At 44.6% G+C, this 24,342-nt stretch overlaps 1 protein-coding gene across 1 annotated transcript in view; it reads left to right on the forward strand.

Annotated features, from left to right (window-relative positions):
- Positions 1 to 24,342, forward strand: part of EFL1 (elongation factor like GTPase 1) — a 363,676-nt gene that overhangs the window by 151,433 nt on the left and 187,901 nt on the right. The window contains exon 15 of the mRNA XM_088472852.1: positions 17,008 to 17,143. Within this exon, the coding sequence (XP_088328978.1) occupies positions 17,008 to 17,143 (136 nt within the window). The remainder of the gene's footprint in view (positions 1 to 17,007; positions 17,144 to 24,342) is intronic.

Raw genomic sequence — 24,342 nt, forward strand, 5'->3', positions numbered from 1 at the left:
GTCCCTCCTTTCGAGCCTCTGGAAGATTTAGGGGGCGTTCCAGAGGAGGTCCGGCCTTCTCCAGAGGCCGAGGTAGAGCTTCAGCATCAGCCGCCTCCAATACTGAGCAGGACAAGGCAGCTGCCAAGCCTGCCACATGACGTCCTCCCTTCTCATTTGGGGGATCCCAGGGTTGGGGCACGCCTTTTACGTTTCAAGGACATTTGGATCCAGTCTTGGCAGGACGCCTGGGTCAGGAACATCATGATTCACGGCCTGAAATTGGACTTCAGAGCCCATCCTCCTTCTCGTTTTTTCAAAACCGGTTTACCTCTGGTTGCAGAAAAACGAGGAGAAATTCTAGGGGCAATACAAAAACTGTTATTCTCCCAGGTAATAGTGAATGTTCCGACCCATCAGAGAGGTCAAGGGTTTTATTCCAGCCTGTTTGTAGTGCCCAAGCTGGACGGCTCCATGAGACCCATACTCAATCTCAAGGATTTAAACCCTCATCTTTGAGTTTCAAATTCAAGATGGAATCTCTCCAATCCGTTATAACGGGTCTCGACAGAAACGAGTTTCTGGTGTCCTTAGACATAAAGGACGCTTAGCTCCACATCCCCATCTGGCTCCCCATCAGGCCTTTCTTCGTTTTGCGGTCCTAGAGTCGCATTTTCAATTCCAGGCCCTACCTTTCGGACTTTCGTCAGCTCCAAGAGTCTTCACAAAAGTTATGGCGGCAATGATGGCCCTACTGCATGGTCAGGGGGTCGTCATTGTTCCATACTTAGACGATCTATTGATAAAGGCCTCTTCGGAAGCTCGGCTGTTAAGGGACATTCGCTTTACTCAGAGCATCCTCCTACAACACGGTTGGATGCTAAATTTTAAAAAGTCCTCCCTGATCCCCACACAGCGTTTACTATTCCTGGGAATGATACTGGACACAGTGCAGCAAAGAGTTTTCCTGCCTCAAGACAAGGCTGCCTGCATTCAGCAAATGGTGCGCCTTGTCTTACAACATCGCCGAGTGTCTGTGCATCTCTGTATCTGCCTTCTGGGGAAGATAGTAGCGGCCTTCGAGGCGATTCAGTATGCACGATTTCAAGCCCGTCCTTTTCAATTGGATCTCCTCTCCCAGTGGTCAGGATCCCACCTTTTTCTCCATCAGAGAGTTCTCCTGGCGCCTCAGACTCGAACATCTCTCATTTGGTGGCTGAACCCTTCCCACCTGCTGGCGGGGAAAAGGTTTGCGGTGTGGGATTGGACCCTCCTCACCACGGACGCAAGTCTGAGGGGCTGGGGAGCAGTGACTCTGGGAAAGCATTTTCAGGGGCACTAGATGCTGCAGGAAGCCAGATTGCCCATAAATATCCTAGAGTTGAGAGCGGTATTTTATGCTCTCCAGCTGGCGTATCCGCTGCTGGAGGGGCAGGCAATCAGAGTCCAGTCGGACAACGCCACTGCAGTGGCATATATAAACAAGTAGGGCGGCACAAAAAGCAGAGCCGCCATGAGGGAGGTAACCAGGATTCCGCTTTGGGCAGAGGAATTCGCAGCAGCGATTTCTGCGATCTTCATCCCAGGAGTAGAAAACTGGGAGGCCGACTACCTCAGTCGGCAGAACGTTCATCCAGGGGAATGGTCACTCAATCCTCTGGTGTTCCAGCAACTAACTCTGAGGTGGGGCTGTCCTCAAGCCGACCTTATGGCATCAAGGTTAAACCACCTACTACCAGTTTACTACTCCAGAACAAGGGATCCACGGGCAGCTGCAGTGGACGCACTGACTGCTCCGTGGAAGTTTCATTACATTTACCTATTCCCTCCGTTTCCGCTCATTCCACGCCTGCTTCAAAGAATCAAGCGGGAAGGGATCAAGGTGCTTCTGATAGCACCAGATTGGCCCAGACGAGCAGATACAGAATCTGTTAATAGACGAGCTGTGGCCACTGCCTCTTCAGGATGACCTCCTTCGTCAGAGCCCATTTGTTTATCGCGACTTAAGGTGGCTTCGTTTGACGGCCTGGCTATTGAAAGGACCGTCCTCAGAAAGAAGGGTTTTCCATCTAGTGTAATTCCCACAATGATTCGGGCTAGGAAAGAAGTCACTTCTCAACATTACTACCGCATATGGAAGACATATGTGGCTTGGTGTGAGAGACTTAATTCTCCTCCTTCAGTCTTTAAGGTATCACGTCTCCTTCTTTTTCTTCAGGCTGGTCTCACAGCAGGCCTTCGTCTGGGTTCATTAAAGGTACAGGTATCCGCGTTGTCCATTTTCTTTCAGAGGAAACTTGCTTTGCTTCCGGATATACAGACTTTTCTCCAGGGAGTTGTGAGGATTCAACCCCCCTTTGTACCTCCCACAGGACCATGGGATTTGGATTTGGTGTTGGCCTTCCTCCAGTCTGATACTTTTGAGCCATTACAGAGAGTGGTTCTGTTGTTGGCTCTCGCTTCGGCAAGGCGTGTGTCAGAACTCAGTGCTTTATCCTGCCACCCTCCTTATCTTATGTTCCATGAGGAACGGACGGAGCTGCGTACTCAAAGGGCTTTTCTTCCCAAAGTGGTGACAGCTTTTCATATAAACCAGCCTATCGTGGTTCCGGTGTTTAAGGATGACTCTTCTAATTCAATCCAATAGAGGGGGAGGAGCTAGCTACCAGTAGTTTTTTATTTAAAGGTGCCAGCTCCCGGTTGACACACTCCTATACCCCATTGTACTGAGGCTCCAGTGTCCCCTGTGGAATCGGAGAAATGGATTTATCGGTAAGTACCAAAATCCTATTTTTATATGGATGTTTCTTTTTCCCTGTATTTTATGTGGATCTGTTTTTTTTCAATGTTTTTTTTATATTGTTCTGGCTTTTTCTTTCCCTTTTAATAGTTACACTTCCACAGTGATTGTATGCATGCGCTTTTATATGCTCCTACAAAAATCATACCAGGGGCATGGACTAGCGGGCACAAGGCCACACCCCTTTTTGCATGTGTTCATGATCTCTTTATAGGTATGTCTCTGACATACCCACAGATATTTTTGGGCTTCTTTCACTCTGACTGGTTGGCCACACCTGGTTTAGAGGATTGCCTACGTAAAAAAAAATACAGAATTATGATATAACATACCTTTGATGATAATTTTTCTTCGAGGTCCATAGGGTCTACAGGAATTACCTTGGGGTATATAGTTGGATCGCATCCAATGCACCAAACAGCAAAGCTTTGGAGCTGCCAGCATGCACTGGTCCTCCTCCCTATATACCCCGTCACAAGCCAATGGCGTTCAGTTGTTTTGTTTGGTGCGCGGCAAGACCCACCTGTTATAACAGCGGGACTGCTAGGCAGACCTAAGCTTTTTTCTATTATGTTTTACCTTAAGCTTCTGAAACTTCAGAGTTTAGAGGTTCCAGCGCGGGTAATGACACTGTACTGTGACTCCGCTTTATGCCCTGAGGTTTACCGCAGGCCTCAGCGTGGCTTAGCTAGCGGCCTAAAAACGCTGAGGTCCGGGACTGCGGACGGGTAATGGAGATGGCAGGTAAGGATTCCTCTCGGGGAATCATGCGCAAAGCAGTACCTCGCCTCTGGTGTTGAGACGCATCAGAGGCCGCTGCGGGTGAAGGTCGTCCTGCGTTTCCTCACTAAGTTGGCCAGGGCCATATCGTCTGTTACCGGGGACGGGTGGTAGGACGAATTAGACCACACTAGTCAACGTCTTGCTACCTTGTAGTTCAGCATACCCGGCCATCAAAATCGCAGCCTAGGGGAGATAAGGCGCTCCTCCCCGCCAGACACGAACTTCCAGGTATGGATTCCCGCATCTGGTTTGCTATAATTGACCACCTCGTGTGTGTGTGCGAGACGCGCGCAGATTAGCGATGGTCTGTTCACGGCTGTAGCAGTTGGTCTCAGAGGTTTGGTCTGTCTCTCTATATACCTCTCCCTCAGGGTTTGGCGTATAGCGTACTCTATATCCTACCATCTTCCTCCAGGGGCTGGTCATTTGATTGAGTCCATATTGCTGTAGCAATTGTGCATCTTTTATGCATTGTATGTGACTGTATGCTAGCTGCTGTATGTACACTGCCTATGTTTTCAAAAACTGTCAGGTACATCCATCACTGTGATTCTCCTTATCCCTCTGAGGGTGGGGTGTGTCATTGATAGACTGTCACATTACATTTAGACTTGCATATCTTATACCATTTATACGTTGCATTATGTCTGAAGGTAAAGATGAGGATGGGAGTCCTCCGGTGCTTATATCCTGTAAGTCCTGTTCAGCAGCCCTGTTTGAGCAGGATGTTAACCAGAATGTGTTCCATAATAACTGTAGCAAACAGTTACCGAATACATCTGTTACACCTGCCCCAGCAGCAGAATCGTCTTGGATGGCCATCACACCTGAGGTCTTGTCCTATTTAATAGACAGAGCCACGGAGGCAGTGGCTTAACTTCATCCCATGTGCCCGGAGCCAAGATAAATGTTGGTACCCCCTCCCCCCCAAATTAAAATATACCACCCCCAGCACCTATGCCAGCCCCAGCTGCTGCTGCCCCCCCCATGCAGTTCATTTTATACAATGCCCCCAGTAGTGGTCCCCATATGCAGTGCCCTCAGTAGAGGTCCCCCTATACAGTGCCCTCCTATGCAGTGCCTCCAGTAGTGGTCCCTCTATGCAGTACCTCCAGTAGTGGTCCCCCTATGCAGTAGTAAGGCCCCTCTAGTGCCCCCCAATAGTAAGGCCCCTGTAGTGCCCCCATATGATCCCCCCAGTAGTGATGCTGCTGTAGTGCCCCTGTAGTGCCCCCAGTAGTAAGCCCGCTGTAATAAGTCCCCCCCCCCCGCGTGCACACATACACACGTGTACACACACGCGCGCACACACACACACACACACACACACACACTAAAATACTTACCTTAAACCCCGTCCCCGGGAGTGACCTCATGACGTCACTCCCATAGTGCACTGCGGGAGCCGGAGCTCAGGAGTGAGCTCCGTCGAGAGAAGGAGCCGGGCGCCCGCTGGTAACACGCTCAGCGGGCGCCTGGCAAATGGAGGGTGCAGGGGGTGCGACCGCACCCTCCCTAGTTACGCCACTGGAGGTGGAGCGCTCCTTCTCCATGCAGCTTCGGGTGACAATGGAGCCAGGTGCTCCCTTCAGGGCTGGCGCCTGGCAGCAAATGACTCCATTGTCTCCGGGAGTTCCGCCACTGCACGGAGGTATGGGCTCCAGCTGCGGTGATGCCTCAGGCTATGTTTGCCCCTCATGAATACCTGTTGGGTTAATGCGGCTGCTCACTCTAGCCAGAGTATACTACCGTCCTCAGCCTCTCCACAGGTGGAAGGACCAGTGGTAGTAAGAAAGCAAGGGCATGAAAGAGGTTCTCGTCAGGTGTTGCCTCAGGAGTTTGACTCAACCTTCTCGTCAGATGATGATTCTCAGAGTTCTGGGACAGTCTCTGTGAAGGAGGACCATCAATCCCTGGTGGATGTTCCCTCTATGGTAAGAGCGGTGAGGTCTGTCCTCAATATTGAGGAGGAGGTTGCACGGACATCTAAGGAGGTGGTCTTTAGACGTCAGGCGGTGTCTAAAGATTATTTCCCTCAGTCGGGACAGTTGACAAACCTCTTGTCTGAGGCATGGAATACTCCTAGCAAGTTTTTTCCGGCCACTAGGAATGTATCCTCTCGGTACCCATTTGCACCAGGAGCGTGCAAAAAATGGGAAGTTCCCCCAACGGTAGACGCTCATATGACAAGATTAATTAGGAGTGTAGCCCATTCTGGCAGCATCTTCTTTAAAGGAGATTACGGATAGAAAACTTGATAGAGAAAACATTGATTTCAGATGACTTTCTGGGGCCATTACCAGTCCAGCTATGGCTGTAGCTTGGGTGGCCAAGACTATGGAGGATTGGACAAAGTCTCTACGGCATTCTTTGAATCCCATGATGCTTCCTTTAGGCGGCGGATTCTCCTCTCTCAGGAGTGTCCCCACCTGTAAGGTAACTGCTTTAGGACGTCCCCAAGGTAATTCCTGTGTGACCCTGTGGAACCCGAAGAAGAAATACAAAAGTGAAAGAAGCCCAAAAATATCTGTAGGTATATCAGAGACATACCTATAAAGAGATCATGCGCACATGCAAAAAGGGGTGTGGCCTTGTGCCCGCTAGTCCATGCCCCTGGTATGATTTTTGTAGGAGCATGTAAAAGCGCATGCATACAATCACTGTGGAAGTGTATCTATTAAAGGGAAAGAAAAAGCCAGAACAATATAAAAAACACTGAAAAAAACAGATCCACATAAAATACAGGGACAAAGGCACATACATATAAAATACAAAGAAAAAGCCACATACACAAAAAATACATTGAAGAAGAAAAAAATAAAGTTTCTCAATACAGTCGAGCCACCCTCATTTGTCAATCCAGCCCCTCCATGTGTCACTCAGTCCCCCTCATGTGTCACTTCAGCACTGCTGCTCTAAACGTAATAATACTTGTTACAGGCATTAGTATAACTACATTGGTTTACCCAGGGGTCTGGAAAACTTCCTGTATTTGCTTCCTCTGGTATCCAGGGGAAGGTCTACACCAAGCCATGCGTCCTTCCACTGTTATGTCAGAACTCTGCATCTTTCTGTCTGATATTGTCTCTGCTATGTTTCCGGAGGTTGCATCCAGCATGATTTATTTTTCCTGTTTCCATAATTGTCCCACAATAACTGACACCTGGTGATATAATCTATGACCAGATCTCATGTGCCACATGGCAGATTAGTGACTGCAAAGCTGGACAGAGATCTAAGTGAATGTTTGAGATCCTTGTTGCTGCTAGCAGATCTGCTTCATTTCAGACTTTGGGCCTGATTCAGACCCACTCGCGAGCGCAAGTGGGTCAGTATTCCCCGACTGCGCATGCGCCGCCAACAGCGTGCGCATGCGTGAGACCCGTACTGCGATGGCAGCTCCGTCTCGCAACAGGTCTCGCTACAACATGGGGCGGCTGTCTATGCTGATTGACAGCTCGCCCCGTGTTGTAGGCGGGAAGGGGGGTGGCTGCACAAACGTCTGGTGTTTGTGGGCGGCCCTACTGACGTCAGTAGTGAACTTCCTGCTCTATTAGAGCATGAAGTCCACTCGGGCTTGTGAGAGCTGAGACCCTACCACAAGGGTCTCCTCGCAAGCCCGATGGTCGCGATAATCGCGACCATCGCCAGGCCGCCCGCAAAAGCTGTGTGTGGTCACCCACAGCTTAGCGAGTGGCCTGGAGGCCGAAAAAAAAACAAAAAACCCCGCCCTGATTCAGAGCGCCTCTGAATCAGGCCTTTTGTTACTTCTCAGCATGAAATGTCCTGTCTGCAACTATTTTCCCTGTGGCAGAGATGCTAATTTAAACGGTCTCAAATACACATATGTTCTCGTAATATCTCACAGTGCTTGATCTATTTATTTCCAAGTGATTCATGTACAACAGGCCAGACTTTAATCCTATTGTTAAAATTATCCTATAGAGCTTGTTTGTTGGCCATTTTTATACTGTATGTAGAAAAACTTAGTGGTTTTACTTGTGAAAAGAAGGCTAGGGAAATTCACTGAGGAGTCAGTAATTCGTTTTGTAGCTTGTAATTGATGTGTATTTGAACCGCAGATTTGCCATATGGTCCACAGAAGGGCTAGATGGAAAGTAAAGCTTACAGTGTTTTAAGAAAAATCTATCCAAATGTTACTTTTTTAAGAGGGGATGTGGTGAAAATGTCTACATTTTTTACAATATAGCCATCTATATAATAAACGAGAAAGTCTGTCTGTTTGTCCTTTATGCATGACCAGAGTTTTGGACCTAGCTCCACCAAATGTGGCATGGTGGTGTAGTTTGACCAGGATTAGATTTGAACTTCGTCAGGGCCACACATTCTCACACAAACCCTAAAAATGGGAAACTCTTAAATTACACAGGTTCCAGGGCTGGCTCCAGTGGATATTGGCAGTTTGCCAAAAAACTTGTGAGAAAGCTACAAAAGTATCCTTTTAACCTCAGTATGAGCAAACAATGACTCATGCAAGTTCATATTAAATCCATTGCCTTTACAGATTATGCCACATAGTAGTAGTGCCACACATACATTATGCCCCCTTCCCCAGCAACTCACCTCCCCATGTCTCTCCAGCAGCCTCTCGCCTCCCCCTATGTGCAATCAGCAGCCAGCAGGTGTGGATTTGGGGCCATGCCACCTGCTAATTACAGCTGGTACACTGGCAGACATGGACAACGCCATTGCAATTTGAATCTGGTGCCGGTTTGCAAGCTCCAATTGCCTCGCGACTGGTGGTACTGTCTCTCCATGACTGCTTGCCAGTGCTCCAGCTGTAACCAACTGGTGGGCTGGCACCAGGGGCAGAACTATGGGAGACAATGGAGGCGCCTGCCGCCGGGCTCCAGCTCTGGGGGGGGCACCTCCTCCATTGTCCACAACATATTCAACCCACTTATGGCTATAACTATATACCCGTCATGTGAACCGTCACAGCTGCCCAATACATGGAACCCCTTCCTGGCACCTGAGAAGCCACCATACACTAGTGGAGAGCTCCATGTCTGCATGCAAATTGCTACATTACAATGTCAGCGGCTGTGACGGGGGGGCATCAAATTATAACTTGCGTCTGGGATAAATTTACGCCACAGGCCGGCACCAAATCAACATCACTGACACCTAGGCCTCCCTCGAAGGCCCTGACTGGACCGGCCCACCTTGTGTGCGTGACTGGGTGAAGGGGGAGCACCGGCCTACAGAGGCAGCTCAGGCACCCTAGCAGCCGCACCCACGGTAGTTACTCCAATGTTTGCATGCATGTTAGTGAACAGTGGAGTCCTTTTCAGGAACAATGGAATGAGATTATAAGCAAAGACAATTTAAATTCTGTATTTATTCAAGGAAACAAGAAAAATAGACATTAATAAAGAATATGCAATATGTAACAGAAATGTTCCGTATTTTTTTCCAGAATTTTGAGAAAACAAAGTACAAATAAAAATTCAAGACATAGGGTAGGGAGGGGGGAAGGAAGGGGGGGAGAACATAAACAGGTACATATCAAACAATATGTATCGCCAAAAGACATAAATATGAAGAAATACGGCTTACCAGAGTACAAAACAAATGAACCGATGAGGAGGACCCGAGGGAGGCAAGGCAGACATACTAAGAGCCCCGAAAATACAAAGGTAGCACCAAACCAGGAGAGGGGAGATGAGCTGTGGTTACCTCTCAAAAGTCAGGGGCCCCAGACTAGCTCAAATTTATGAGGACAATCATGTAGGTAATAGGTAATTTTTTCCATGCTCGTGGTGTGCCAAACGTAATTCCTGCTGCACCATGTCACCACTAGACCATCAGGGATATTTTTTCAACATTATGATCATGTCGGCATTTTCATGTCAACATTATGAATGGCGACAAAATATAGTACACCCATTGAAGGGTAGCCTATTTATGTGTGTGTATATTAAATCATTTATTATAGTCGAGTGGTACAGACACATGGTTATAAACGTAAATGTTATGTCTAGAAGCTGTTTAAAGTTAACTTTATCTAACATTAACTAATGGCAACGCTTCTGCCACCTAAAAGAAAAATAATTAATTTGCTGTTAGTGTACAGCTGCATACAGTGACTTGTCATTGGTGCCCATTTATAGTGCAATATCAGGTGTGGGATGTGCGGCGTTGGTAGGTAATGCCATACAACTATTAAATGTGTTCATTCCCTGCGGCTTCAACTTTACGCTATTAAAATAGTGTTCAGATAATGCTGTCTCGGAAGGGAGAAATGGCTTTTAGTGCGTTGCTTGAAAGTTGGTGATAACTTTTTCTAAGTTATATAAATGTAAGAGTATAATGCAGTACCTCTGGTACGCTGCTCTTAATGAACAGTCATGTATTCAAAGCTGATTCTATAGTAAAATATAGCCAAAGAAGTGTTAACAATTTGTGACATCTACTGTATGTTAATGTGTAGTATTGAAGTACAAAGTAGTTTTTTCTCTGTTTTTTATTTTTTTATTTTAGGTTTACTTGCAGACTGTAGTTGCATCTGTCTTTTCCCGTTATTTACTAACTTGTATATCCACACTTACAAAACACAATGGAGAACTTTAATTGTGCCCCAAAGTACTCTAAACACACTTTTTTTTTTTTTATTTGCTGAAATTCCCCGGCTGGTTTATAATTTTTCATTGATATATAGAAGGTGTAAAAATCAACTCCTGGACGCCTTATAACAGCCTCCTATACTTTTCTAATGGCCACTAACAGCCTCCTAAACTGTTCGTATGGCCATTAGCTATCTATTTGAGGCTCACAATGATTTCCCTGGCTTTCATCCACTTCATATAGATAAAATACTGCAGACTTAACACGTAATACCCATGATTTGAAGTTGCGCGGTTGTACTGATTTTATTTGATAAAATAAAGAGAAACCGCATAGTAATTCTAGCCGAATTAGATATGAAAAATAAGATACTATCCCAACCACTATCCCACCCTGTATAACCATCTTAAACTGAAGGAGCACATCCACTAGACCAGTGGTTCTCAAACTCAGTCCTCAGGACCCCACAACAGTTAAATTTTTGCAGGTCACCCAGCAGGTTCGCAGGTGTATTCATTACTCACTGACACATTTTAAAAGATCTACAGGTGCAGCTAATTATATCACTAGTAATTATGTGAGGAGACCTGCAAAACATGCACTGTTTGGGGTCCTGAGGACTGAGTTTGAGAACCTGTGCACTAGACGACTAGTGAAGGACTGAACGATAATGATATACTGTAGTTATCGTTCAGTCATTCATTAAACTGTGCAGTGTCGTTATCGGCAGATTGTCCGGCATTTTCAGGCGATGATTGATGTCGGAAACTACCAGCTGGAGTGCACATCGCTGGTCATTTCCGACATTATAGTGCAGTTTTTTGTGCACTATTAATGAGCGATTGAACGATAACCATGTCGTTATCATTCAATCGCTCATTAATATCGCCTAGTGAATGCGCACCTTAAGGTATACTTGGAGCTCCAAACTATACTAAACTACACTATAATGGTAAGTAATCACCCACCATAATGTCTGGACAACAGAGTTGCCAGCAAAACAAGTTGCAATTGCCAATTCGATGTCCAGAAAAGGAAACAAACTAGAAACATGTGGAACCAATAAACAAAGTAGGAGGAAAGGGCTTTGTTAATCAAAGGCATAACTAGTAAGTCTCTCCCGTTAAATAATGGAGTTCAACTTAAAGAGGTGTTCAAAGCATATAAAGGCACACTAGCAAGATGAGCAATGTAACTCAATTCAGTACAGGATCAGCTATGGATTCTAGGTCGTTGAGCAATGAAAAAAAGAGTAGTCCGACTATCCGCAGACGAGCTAGGAAAAGGACAGAATATTGTAATTTAATATCCCAGAACTACTTCATAACCTGCAGGAACTGGAAACGATTCTTTAGAATGTCCAAGGCAAAATCAGGTTACACCAAGACAGAGTGGTTATCGAATTGGAAGGGACCTTGAAGACGGACTAGTTGTAGGACAGCGTCCCAATCCTTGAAATTTAGAAGGCAAGCTATAAAGTCCAAATTGAGTCCCCGGTGGAGGTGGCTGGGAGGGGAGATGATGGTAAAATGGGGGGTAAAAACATCTCTACCAAAGGTGCTCACAAGCCAGTCCTCCATATCGGAAACTTTTGAGAGGACAAATCAGATTTATCTTTCATAGGAGAAGTAAGGTCCTCAAAGTCTAAAATCTGATGTTCATCATTCCCAACCCACTCTCTATCTTTCTGGAGATCATGACGGAGGAGGGAGATATCTACTTATTATTCGCCAATCTTGTCAGTAACCTGTTGCTCAGAAGCAGTGTTGGCACCAACATCGGAAGTATGGGAAGGGGGAAGCTTGGACTCCTGAAGGAGGTTAGCCTGCAAAGGAGCCTGTGAGGAGTCTGCAAATTTCTCCAGCCTGGCTGCTGCGCCAGTGGTATGCCAATATTTGCCTGTGGCAGGATGATATAGTTGAAAGGAGAAAAACAGTAGAAACACCAGTGACAGGTGCACAGTATGTATTAACAAACGGTAAAATATAGGACAGGCAGGTAGATAGCCAAAGTAGAGCAGATAATGGAGCACCAGGAACAAAGTCACAGCAGTCAGGGGTGGAGAGGTGGTCCAAATATAAAGTAAAAATCCACCAACCTGAGTCCAGGAAGTGTGTTGGCAAGAAATATATCAACCGGGTATTTACTTTGAACAATATCAGAGGAGATGAGGAATAACCACTATTCAGTATTTACAAGCAGCAGCTGCAAACCGTAGTCAGCATGGATGATGAGACACCCAGAGTGCAGAGCACAGAGCCACCCATCCAAAATAGCCGCTGCTGCTGGAAACTGCCCCAGGAGAAAATTGCAGGCTGGAGACCAGCACCAGGGGAATACAGCAGGAAGCCTGTCAGTGGTTTGATCGAGTCACCTGGACAGCAAGGATCTCCAAGAGGCTGCCACAAACAATCACACTTTCAAGATGGCGGCGCTTTGAGTCACGGGTGCTGAACGATGGGAGCTGAAGGAGAGGCAGTGAGTGGTCAGCATACACAGGGCTCCGGAGGACGCAGTCATGACCAGGTTGGAGACACCAATCAGTAGCAGCACCACGAGGAAGCCAGAGAAATTTGGGGGAGGAAACAGGCATGCAATCTGCCCACCACAAACTCCAGGGAGGCAGGAGGGGGCAATCTACTAATGTGCCAAGGCAGTGGTGGATACTACCTGGTAGACAGGAGATTGTAGCAGGATGTTAACAGGAGAGCTGGTAAGATGTCCTACGACGTTCTACTCCAGGCTATACCCCCACTGGAAATACAATTTAAATACTTATGATTATGGGCCTATTTTTATGTGGAGACATGGAGCATCCACCCCATTGTTAATCTGGCTCGGGACACACCTTGGCATATCAAGAGTGATTGTCCCGATGTACATAAGAGAAGCTGCCAAGGTTCGCCCATAACACTTTCCAGCTGACTTGATTTAGGTGAGACAATGACAAATTCTGTCCTCTAACCTGCCATCTAGAGATGGACATCAGAAGCCCATCATCGAATGGTGGAACAGACTTTCTCCATTGAATGTTGCAGTGTGATGGTACTTAACCATTGCATCACAAGTATTCAATGGTAAATCCATTGTTATGGTTTGCGCATGCACAGTTAGCCGAATTTGAGTGGACAGTCAGACTGACACTAGAGAGGACGGAGCTGGACAGGAAAGCACCGCCCCCTGCCAGTGACTGACTGCTGCATAACAAAGCAGTTCACCAGGACGGCAAGGACCTCTGAGGAGGAGGGCGGTGATCAGTACTGCGGCCTCTCCCCCGGCCTCTGATAGGGGCTATAGTTTCTCTGGCTGCACAGCAGTAGAGATGTAAGGTGTGGAGCAGATCGGGTCAGGAGAGAGTATGGTTCAGTCTGATAAGTTTAACTCAAAGTGAGCCGGGTTAGCCGATTACCTGCTGTGAGGCTGCCCTGCCAGAGAGGCATCTTGTGATCCCCTCTGGTGGGCTGCAGGACTTCCTGAAAGCTTTGTGGCTTTTGCCGCATTGCACATGAGCAGCTGGAAAGCTGCGTACTGTATATTGAAGTAAAATTTCAGGGCAGATAAGTTGAATTTGGTTTTGTTAAAGGGTTATCAGCAGGCAGACCCTGCAACCTCAATTCAATCTTGCTTTACTTGGAGAAGTGAAAGAAAAAGGTGCACTGCTTGATGTGGAGTGATCAATGTTGTAGGCTTGGTATGGAGGGGTCAATCATGTAAGGCTAAATGATGTAGTGCAGTAACGTGTTGGTTTAGGAGAAATCCGTTATATAGTGCAGAGAAGTAGTGTTGTGTATGGAGGGGCCAGGGGCCGTAGTGATGGGCATGGAAGGGTTCATTGGGGTACTCCAGAGAAGTAGTGGTGGGCATGGAGGGGTCAGTGCAGAGGTAGTGGTGGGCATGAAGGGTTCAGGGGTAGAGCAGAAAAGTGGTGGGCATGAGGAGCTCAGGGGCGGTTGTGTAGAGAGGTTTTGTTGGGTATGAAGGATTCAGGTCGGTAGTGCAGAGAGAGTGGTAGGCATGGAGGATTCAGGGGAATAGTGCAGAGAGGAAGTAGTGGTCATGGAGATAGTGCAAAGATGTAGTGGTGCGTTTGGAAGTGTCAGGAAATGATCTAGGGGCTCTGCATACAGACCTGGGCGCAGGCTATGAGATGTCTGTACCCTTAGCTGCATTTAAGTAATATGTTTGTTAGGTGATGAGTACACCTCAGCCAGACAGACATTTGTCATAGCCAATCAGTAACTGTCTGAGTATGCAGCCCCCCATGATGTTGTGCAGCTGGTCAGGGAGGGGAGGGGGGATGAGAGTGCATGAGATTTTGGACTGGAGCCAATTCCACATCATGAATGGTACTGAAACTGCTGAAAGATGGCTCCAGGCACCTGGTGTTACAGGTGGTGACAGCATCCCTCCTGAGAGGAGGGGGTCTCACTGTATAGAAATGGGGGTATTCCTGCTAGTGTCTCAGGATGCTGTGCCTCCCCACTCTCCTGTGCATTGGGAGCTGCTACTGGGCCTATACTCACTAGTACAGATCACTTCATTTTCTGCTTGCAGAGGCGGAGTAGCCATCGTAGTGACAGTCAGGCAGCAGCAGGGAGGAGCTCTATACTGTGTGTGCACACTGCATCAGCTCACTGGATGGATGGAGGTAATCTCCCTTCCTGAGTCTCCCCTATTCAGTGCAGCAAAAGATTAACTCCTGCATTGCCAACAATGGCCCTAGTACATATACACTATCTGTTACTACTGAACTCTTGCCTCAGGCTCTTGTTTCATTCAGTTTGTTACTCCTTCTGGCCCCTCCCACCCTGCTCCTTCTGCCTGACTGTTCCTGTCAGTGAGGGTGGGCAGCACAGTCAGACTCCCACTTGATGTCCACGTTGGCGCAGAACAGTGACGACACCCACTGTTTTCTGGTATTGGCCATGCACAGCAGGGGACAGAGCTCTGAAGGATTCCTGGGAGCAGTCTGTCCCTGGCATGACGTCACAGTGCAGCAGAGGAGGAGAGAAACTGTGGCACAGGGAGTGCCAATTAGCAAAAGTATTATACCTGGTATTTCAACCGTGGACATTGTGGTTGAGTGGGTGAGGCCTTGGGCAGCAGCTGGCAGGCTGCTGTAACAGGAAAACATTGTCTGGTCTCCAGCAGCCCTGCAGATCCTGTAGGCCTAGTTTGATGGGAGCGCCGGGAGCTGCAGCTCCTCCCGCCCCATTGCTAATCAGGCCCTGGTGCTGGAGTTTATTAAATCAATTACCTTTCATAATGCTCCTCTGTCTGCTCTATGTTCAGTTGATAAGTTTGAAGGATTTGTCATTGATCCTGAACAAAGATCCTGTTCTAGTAATTGAATCTTTTAGTGTATATTGGTGGGATTAATTTTAATTGAGTTCAACAGATTTTAGCCCTTTTATAATTGAGTTATGATACTAGATCACAGGTTCTCAAACTTTGTCCTCAGGACCCCAAACAGTGCATTTTTTTTTCCAGGTCTTCTTACAGAATCACAAGTTGAATAATTAGCTTCACCTGTAGATCTTTTAAAATGTGTCAGTGAGTAATGAATACACCTGTGCAGCTGCTGGGTGACCTGGAAAACGTGACCTCTGTGGGGTCCTGAGGACTTAAGTTTGAGAACCACTGTACTAGATCATTTCAAAAGGTTGTGGTTTTAGCAATAAACATGTAAGTAAACACCATTATTTTTTTTTTTTTAAAACCTCAGATTTTACAGGGGAAATTCTGTGATTTGTGTCTGGGTTTTCAGACATGGTTCCAACCCAGGTCAGACACCATTTACACAGCACCATCGATCTGGGTTATTCTCAGGTCAGCCCCGTTCACACTGAACCTGGGTCTGCCCTGCTAAACTTGTGATGTCATTAAAAAGTGGGAGGTGACTGCTCCACAACCACCAATCAGCTCATTTTAGGCATGACCCGGGTAGGATAACCTGGGTCGCGCCGTTTACACTGCACCCAGGTTCATCCTGTGTCCAACCCTGGTAGCTACCTGGGTTGGATTCCTGGGTTACTTGACCCAGGTTATTTTTCAGGGACCCTTGTACACTGAGCTGCAACCCAGGTAGACCCGGCAATAACCCAGGTTTTTGCAGCAGTATAGTAGGGGTGGTATTCTTACTTACTATTGTGACTTGCAGAACCTAAGATTTAATTTGAAAAGAAAGCAGCTGTCCACCCAGGGTCTACTTATTTGTTTAATAGTGATTTGAATGATTTGCACCTCATTTATTTGACAATTTGTTTGGCTGATAGACAAAATGCTATTCTGTTCAATTGCAGCTTCTGATAAATTTTGTACATACAAAGCCTCTTGAGGTTTAGCATTTATGGACATTAATTTCCTCTAATTTTGTTGAGTGAGCAGTAAACGTTACTTACCTCCATACCAACCCTGGGGCTTCTGGCAAAACATTATGACTTAAGTAGATTAGAAGTTACTTCAGTTATTTCTCTTGCTAATTTGGTGTCACAGTTGTAGGGTTTGGAAGTTCAGCACCTAAAATAGTTGCATCAAATCTGCATTGTCAGCCTCTGTGGCTCCAAAAAAGCAGCAACACCAGACCCAAAAATGACTCCCAGTGGCCCTGCTCTTGACCATATCTGAATGCATGGTGTTGAATAGACAGATGGGGCAGCCGGTTTTAAGTGCAGACTATGGTGGGATTGGAAATTGTCTGAACCAATAAGCTAAACAGATAGTGTTAAACTAACATATGCATTGTATATTATTGATTGTGTGCGTGATGAGAGGGTTGCTTTGGTGTTTGTTGCCTAATAGAATTACTAGTTACATCTCTGATTTGTCAGAAATCACAGTATGAGTATCTGTTACAGTTGCCCTCTGAATGCTCGGCCACTGCTGACCTCCCTGATATACCTCACATGGCTTGCTGCACTGTGGACAGCCTTTATCTTCTTATGGGCCGTGAACTAGAAGACTTGGAGGAAGTACCCGCAGGCAATATCTTGGGTATGTCTCACAACTTTTCTTTTTTCCTATGACCGTAAACGTTGATCAATGGTTAATTTGTGTGGCACTTTGCCTGATTTTGAAATTAATTGATAAATTGGGGACGAATCTTGTACTACCACTTAGGGCCGCATGCAGTTAGCAGCAGTAATTAACCACAGGCTAATTGCACTGGTGGGGCTGCAGCCTGCCCTTAATGCGGATTTCTGTTCGTGTCTGAGGGAGGCTCGAACAGAAATCGGCAGAAAGTGCTCTTAGCGCGGATGACGTGAACGTGTTAACTCTTAGCACTGGGTACTTATCCCAGATACTATGGGTTAATTGAGTAGCCTCGGCACCCTTTTCATTGTGGTAAATTACTTCGGCTAATGGCATCCAGCCCTTAACCAGCTTGGTTGGGAGAAACCATATCATTACCAAAATATTTCTGTTTTCTTTAATGTCCCTTGATTGATCTCACCAGTATTTAATAGACAAATAATAATTGTATATCTCTTGTAATATCTGTATAAACTGTGAATTATGACATCGACATTTTAGTAAGTTGTAATGCGATAACTTCAGGTTATAGTAGCAAACCTAAACCGTATGTATTGCCTCTCACTAACATCAGAAGTCACAGACTTGTACTTTTTATGGTCACAGAACTCTCCTGTATCTTCCTAACATACATAATTACTGTAGGTGTAGGAGTGCATTTTTTTTGTATAAAATATAATGTACTCTCCCTGAAACCATTCTGTTGTTCTTAAGAAACAATAAAATAATCATGGCCACTAAGAGGATGAATGTCAGCTTTAGCATAAGCCAGGCATCATGATGTAGTTAGTTTTTTTCTGTTTGGGAAATATGTGATACACAATTTATCTTAATTTACATCACATGCTGACACACGTTTCCTGTATGTTGAGCCAACATTGCTTGTCACTATATGTTAAATGATGTTACAATGGTGTTCGCCAGGGCCGTAACAGTGCGCCGCAGGGAAGGGGGCGCTGTTCTTTTATCCCTGGCATCTCCTGGTTGTCCCCATCTCCTCCCTGGCTGACTCACCCTTAATCTTGCCACCACCCCAAGCACCTTCAGTCACATCCTCCTTTATTTAACACACACATTTCAAAATACTGTCATACCCAAGACTCAAACCATCACCTCTCACATGGCAGTCAGACACGTTGCACATGGCGCTATCTACTCATGCAAAGGAAGCCTGCAAATTCTAACTATATGAGACACAATATACTTTTGTATAAAGTCAGCATTGCAGCTGAGAAGATCTACAGTATGTAGTGTGTAGCTGCAGCAGATTGGATGTGTGGCTGCACACTACATATATCTGCTGAGTAGCAATGGTTTTAAACTGACAATTACTTCATATAGTTAGAATTGAAAAGCTTACTTTGCAGGAGAAGATAGCTCCATGTGTAAGGTGTCTGACTGCAATGTGTGAGGTGATGAGTCTTTTTCACCTCAAATGTGTCTTATTCACAATGCGATGTGCATAAAATGCACAAGCAGACTTTGCTGATAAATATGACATGCAGCTTATGTATTTGTTCTGTGTGCGTCTGTAAAAGCATCACAAAGGAACTTGGTGTGGAAAACAGCCACTGACACTGTAATGTAGCATTTTGTATTTGTATTTTGTATGTAGATACTGCTGCGGTCGCACACAGAACATGCACATTCCACATATTGTAATCAGCATAGTCTGCATCACAGTGCGAATAAGACTCCTTTGCAGCGATATTTATTGTAACATTTCGCCAATTTGTAAGTGTGATGATATATGTGGCCATGGACTCTGAAGCAAAATGGACCTTTTTCCAGGGGTATTGCAAGCTGAGCCCCTATAGGTGCAAATGATAATGCACTGTTACTCCGCCTTACCGTCTCCCAGCCTCCCGCCAATCAGCGGCTGCCGGCAGCTCTCGTGGAAAGCAGAGAAAAGAGGTGCTGAGCCTGGAATAGACGTGTTGGAGAAAGTATGTGAGAGAAGAGTGCCCCCCCCCTACAGCAGCCGCCTCACCTGTTGTGCCGCCTGCGTGCTCTCCCTCATTATGTAATAGCAACGTCACGCAGCCAATCAGGAGCCGAACTGAGCAAAACGTAAACAGTGTTTGCACATGGCTAGGGCGCCGAGCCCATGTGAGAGCACAGACAACAAGTAGTGCGTGAGAACAGCAGCCGGCGGTGGTCACTTATCCCGCTTCCCCTGGGTCACTTTGCCGGCTCTGTGCTCTGGTAGTTTTCTTGACATTTTAAGGTTAGTTATACCAAAGCATTTATTATACTTTTTTTTTTTTTTTCATTCAATTTTATAAAGTTTTATTCCAAATTCTGTGATTTATTGCTGATTGAAATCAGTTCCAAAAGAATCACATTAATATCTTAGTCTTTGAGATATTCAAATTCAAAGAGCGTTCCGAACAAAGGGACTAAGCAAATTCTATATGTAAGACTAGTATTATACTGTATCTTTAATATGGTCCTTACAAGGTTTCTTGCCTCTGTTGTGTAGATGGAATAGAACGGATAATTGTACGGATTAGGAAATCATACAGCCTGCTTTGATGGTATGCAGGGAAGTATTTAAGTGTTACCAGAAAATAATTGTTATATGTTGTAGCATTTTTGTAAACATCCAATCAGTGATAAAATGGTCTAAAAATAGGACGTGTTTGTCTGCCATCTGTTCATGTGAAATATAGTGGAAATTAAGTTTCCAAAACTTAAATCATGTCATGGAAAATTGGAATTTCTTCCAGATGTGCGACGTTCTTTTCTTTTTAAGTCGGTCTCTATTCAGAGCTTGAGGAAACCTCTGTGGGGGAACTTGATATTCTCCATCAGCTAAAAAGTAAATATGTCCAATTATTGCAGCAGAAGGGAATCTCATTATTTGGATGTTCTTAAATTGGCCAGTTCAATGCTGCTTCACAAATCTGTACAATACAGCTCATTCATTTTATCTCTTTTGTATAGCAGAATGTGCTAGATGTGTGCGTGTGTGTATTATACATTGCTAGTGGTATTCTCTTTTAATCTACTGCACTCTCTGATCACCACTTCCAACATGCACATCCTATACCTAGGTATAAACCCACCCCTCCTTTCCCAGCCATGTTATCCAGTGACCTGACAACCGCCACATTAAGTCTAGTTCTAACCATACATATGTTTACATGTATAAAAAATCCATACAAGTCCTGTATCACCCCCTATTGTCCACCTAATTTATATTTCCCCCACTTCCAAGCTGTGTAGCCATTTGTGTCTACCCAGAATAAATACCTTCCGTGTTAATCCAAAATCCATACATTTTCCCTCTTATCCACACACATTATATTGTCCTCCAAACTATAAAGCGCTACAAGTGTTCCGTGACACCCTACAAGGGGATACAATTTACAAAAGTATATATAAATACAGACTAATAATGCAAAGTTCTCAAATATATATATATATATATATATATATATATATATATATACACACACACACACACACAAACAAGTATAACAAATAAATGTAGAGACCATGGCAGACACATTTACACACCCATTATACCCTGCTGCCGTTCTTTTCTTCTCCTCCTTCTAGGTATCCACTGCAGCTCTATCACATCACAGCCTAGTACACATTACCCGTAATCTCAATAGCAAGTTTAAATATTTAATCATGAAAAGACACCTAAATGTAATAACATATCAACAGGCCTTTCAGGCAAGTTTTACAATATACAACAAACAAATATGACCAGAAAGCAGGAAGGAGCTGGGGAATGCAAGTGAAGGCTTGGAGGGCCGCTCGTTGCCCATCACTGGTTGGGGGCGGGGGGCGATGTTGTAGGACTCATTATGTCTCCATGCAATCTCTTTGGTACTACTATGCCTTTGGCAATAGGAAAATAGAATTCTGGATGATGAGATTGCATTGTTTCCATAGTGAAAATGTTTTTCAGATTTAATGTATAGTACAGGATTTCCCTGAACAGCGCTGTTAATTTGTTCCTGAGAACTTGAACGATAAGCAAAACAGCCCAAATAAAATGCATTTCCTCTTAGACTCAATATAAATCAACTTAATTTGTTCCCACGATCTACAGTTTTCAGGCCGCATTCAGAGGGAAGTGCATGCGAGGATAAGTCCTGGTATAATAGACTGTTTCTAGTGATTACTCCCATGTACTGTGCAGAAGTACTGTATTTGTAAGGAGCATGGAAGCCGGAGGAGATGGTTGAGGCGGGATCCTTCAGTGAGAATGTAGCAAGTGTGGCTGCTGTAACTTTCAGACAGAGGAGCAAACTGCTGCATCGCTTCAGTGTGTGGTCCGAAGGGTGTAGGTTTAGGTAATAGTGCCAGGAGTATCTAACTGCCTATAGAACTCCATGATGGCCTTGCCACTAAGTCTGTCTCTCGCCAGCTCAGGTAAGGAACATTGTCATGATGTTGATCAGGGGTGTAAAGTCACATTTTAAAGGTGACAGTTTGGAGTAAAGTGAAAAATAGTGTTACAACTGTAATCAATGGGTGATTATATGTTGGATTTTTATTTGCATATACAGTAGATGATTTGGGCTAATGGAGCTCTCTCTCTGTTCTAATGAAAGTGTAAACAAAAACGTCATCCCAAGTGTGCTTTACTCGGTCAGTAATTAGAATTAGGTGGATGGCGACACATGCCTTCAGAATTGTCCAGGTCCAATAGAATTTTTTATCTAGCACTTAAACCCATTATAAATATTCCATTACCATGGCCGTTTAGGTACACCACTTTTTCTTTGATTGCCACCAGAAATGTGTGGTAGCCCTCCAAGTACAGGTTTTATGGGAATCCCCGGCAGATTAATGGGAAGATTCAGTTAAGCATAAGCTGCCGTGACTTAATTGGATCTTCCTCTAAATGTATTTAAGGTAAGTGGACAATGCGTGAAAGACATTTGGCATATGCAAGACATGCTAGTAATGATATTTTGGTTGGCCATTGTTGCATTGGGAATTGCAAAACAAGGCTAGTAAAATCATTTTCCTTTAAAATTTCTGGCATAAACACAATTGCAAGTGACAGGATTTAGTACCCAACGCATAGTAAATAAAACCCTAAATTTTAAGTACAAAAGGCTATTGAAGGAAGCTGAAAGGGGCTTCTTTAATCCCCATGTAGCTTATTATATATAGTATTACATGCATATTTTAATTTGTCATAGTATTTTTAAATATTGTGAAGTCCAACCAACTACAGTAGTATAATATGTGAACACACATTTTCTGTTCCAGCAGCCGCAATTGTTAACTCCAAGCTCTTATGTGGAATCAGCTTTGACCTCACAATACAGCACTTAGAGAAGACAAAGTGATTGTCATGTGTTAAGTCAATACTGCATCTCGGAGGACTATGTCTTCGCAAAGCACATGCTGCTTCTGCTTCTCATTCATTCATAGAGATATTTTCCACTTGGGATATAATGGCAAAATATTACACTTATACACAGGAGGTAGACACAAACATGGTGATCATGAGGCTTTAGTCATGGCGGTTAGCAGTGATTTCTGTTTTAAAAAACTTCAAATGAATCCTAAGTGCCTTATAGAGAAATTTCTTGCAGACTTTGCAGCAAATTAGCGAAGCTGCTCTGCCGATTAGTGGTATTGCCCTTTACAATTTAATGGTTGCTATATGGAATGATTGTTTAATCATAGATGTGCTAACACAGCCTCCAGTTCAATAATAAAAATGTATTCTGTGAATGTTAGGAAAATAGTTAACAAAAATACAGCGCTATTTTATTTTCATCCCCTAACCTGTTTTGGGTTGTCTGTGGGTGGTTACTAACAAGGTGAAATCTGCTGGTGCCTAACGAGATGTTACATGTTACCTTTGGTCTTTAGCAGTCTTTAATGATCAAAGAACAGTTTTGATGTGTGAGCTGAGAAAATGAAGGAGAACATTACAATGTGATCATTGGCAAGAATATAAATCCTGCAGAATATCCTGCCTTTTGGTCATTTAAGCTCTAAAACACACAGCATTGATTTTAACTGGAAAGGGCTCAATATTGCGCGGACTGTGGGACTGCTAATAAATCATTAAAGATCAAGTGGAATGAAAAAAATAAGGCTGCCATGTTTCAAACAAAGAACCTGACTGTAACTGAAAATAATCATTTCATTCTCCATCTCACGGAAACAGAAGATAAAATCCCTATGTTTTATGCTGCTGAATTTGCTGATAAGTGTATGTTTATGGACAGGTGGGTATATTTAGGATACTAATTGGTCATTGCACTGAAATGGAGGTAAAAGCTATGCCTAGTTTGCCTCGAATACAACATTGGCAAGTGCCCAACACCTGGAAAATGTATTATTTACATGACTATATTTCTTGGTGGCTGCCATGTGATAAAGTTAGTGACAATCTGTGCAAGTCATGAATACCTATAAGAGAAAATAAACAATCTGCTGGAAAAAAACAAAACTTTTTTTTAAGCAAGGAATGTTGTATGGCCCTTATTGCACACTAACATTTGGTGGTGGATTGTAGTTGTCTGCTCAGGACCTTGAAATCAGAGACCTTTCGAATGCTGTGTAAAACTACAGCTCATGCGTACTCTGTAAGACTTTTCTTGGCCTTACGCACATGCGCAGTAACAAAATATAGCTTAACTTTGTGAATATCGGCATAGCGTACAACTGTGAATCAGGCCCACTGTCTCACAATTGGAAGATTTTGATTTCAGCTCTCAAACAAGTTCATGAGTAAAGTGTACCCTAATCTGTGTCAGAGCCAGTCAGTAAGAAATTTCTTGGAGGATTAACACCCCTCCCATCTGTCCTTAGGTGATTTTAATTCGTATAGGACCTTTCATTGCAGTCTACACATTGGAATAGGCACTATTTTAGGTAAGTCCTGGATAATTTACATAATGTGTCAGTATAAGAGATGTTAGGCTCATGATGTGGTTCACCTTGACGTGTCTATGGTACGGCCCCTGATGATGAAGTGCACACGGTAAAGGGGTGTGGCCAGAATGTTTGGGTATTTTTAAATAAAAGGAAAAAAGTCAAGAGCAGTGTTGTATTGGGGCATGAATAAATGCAGGGGTTGGGGCCCAAGAAACTTCTGGCTATCCAGATACAATGGAATTGTATCTGGACAGCCCACAGAGAACATAGCAGTTACAAGGAAGCTTTTGCTG

The sequence above is a fragment of the Taudactylus pleione genome, unplaced genomic scaffold, assembly GCF_031769625.1.
Source record: "Taudactylus pleione unplaced genomic scaffold, aTauple2 ptg000129l, whole genome shotgun sequence".
Taxonomy (NCBI): domain Eukaryota; kingdom Metazoa; phylum Chordata; class Amphibia; order Anura; family Myobatrachidae; genus Taudactylus; species Taudactylus pleione.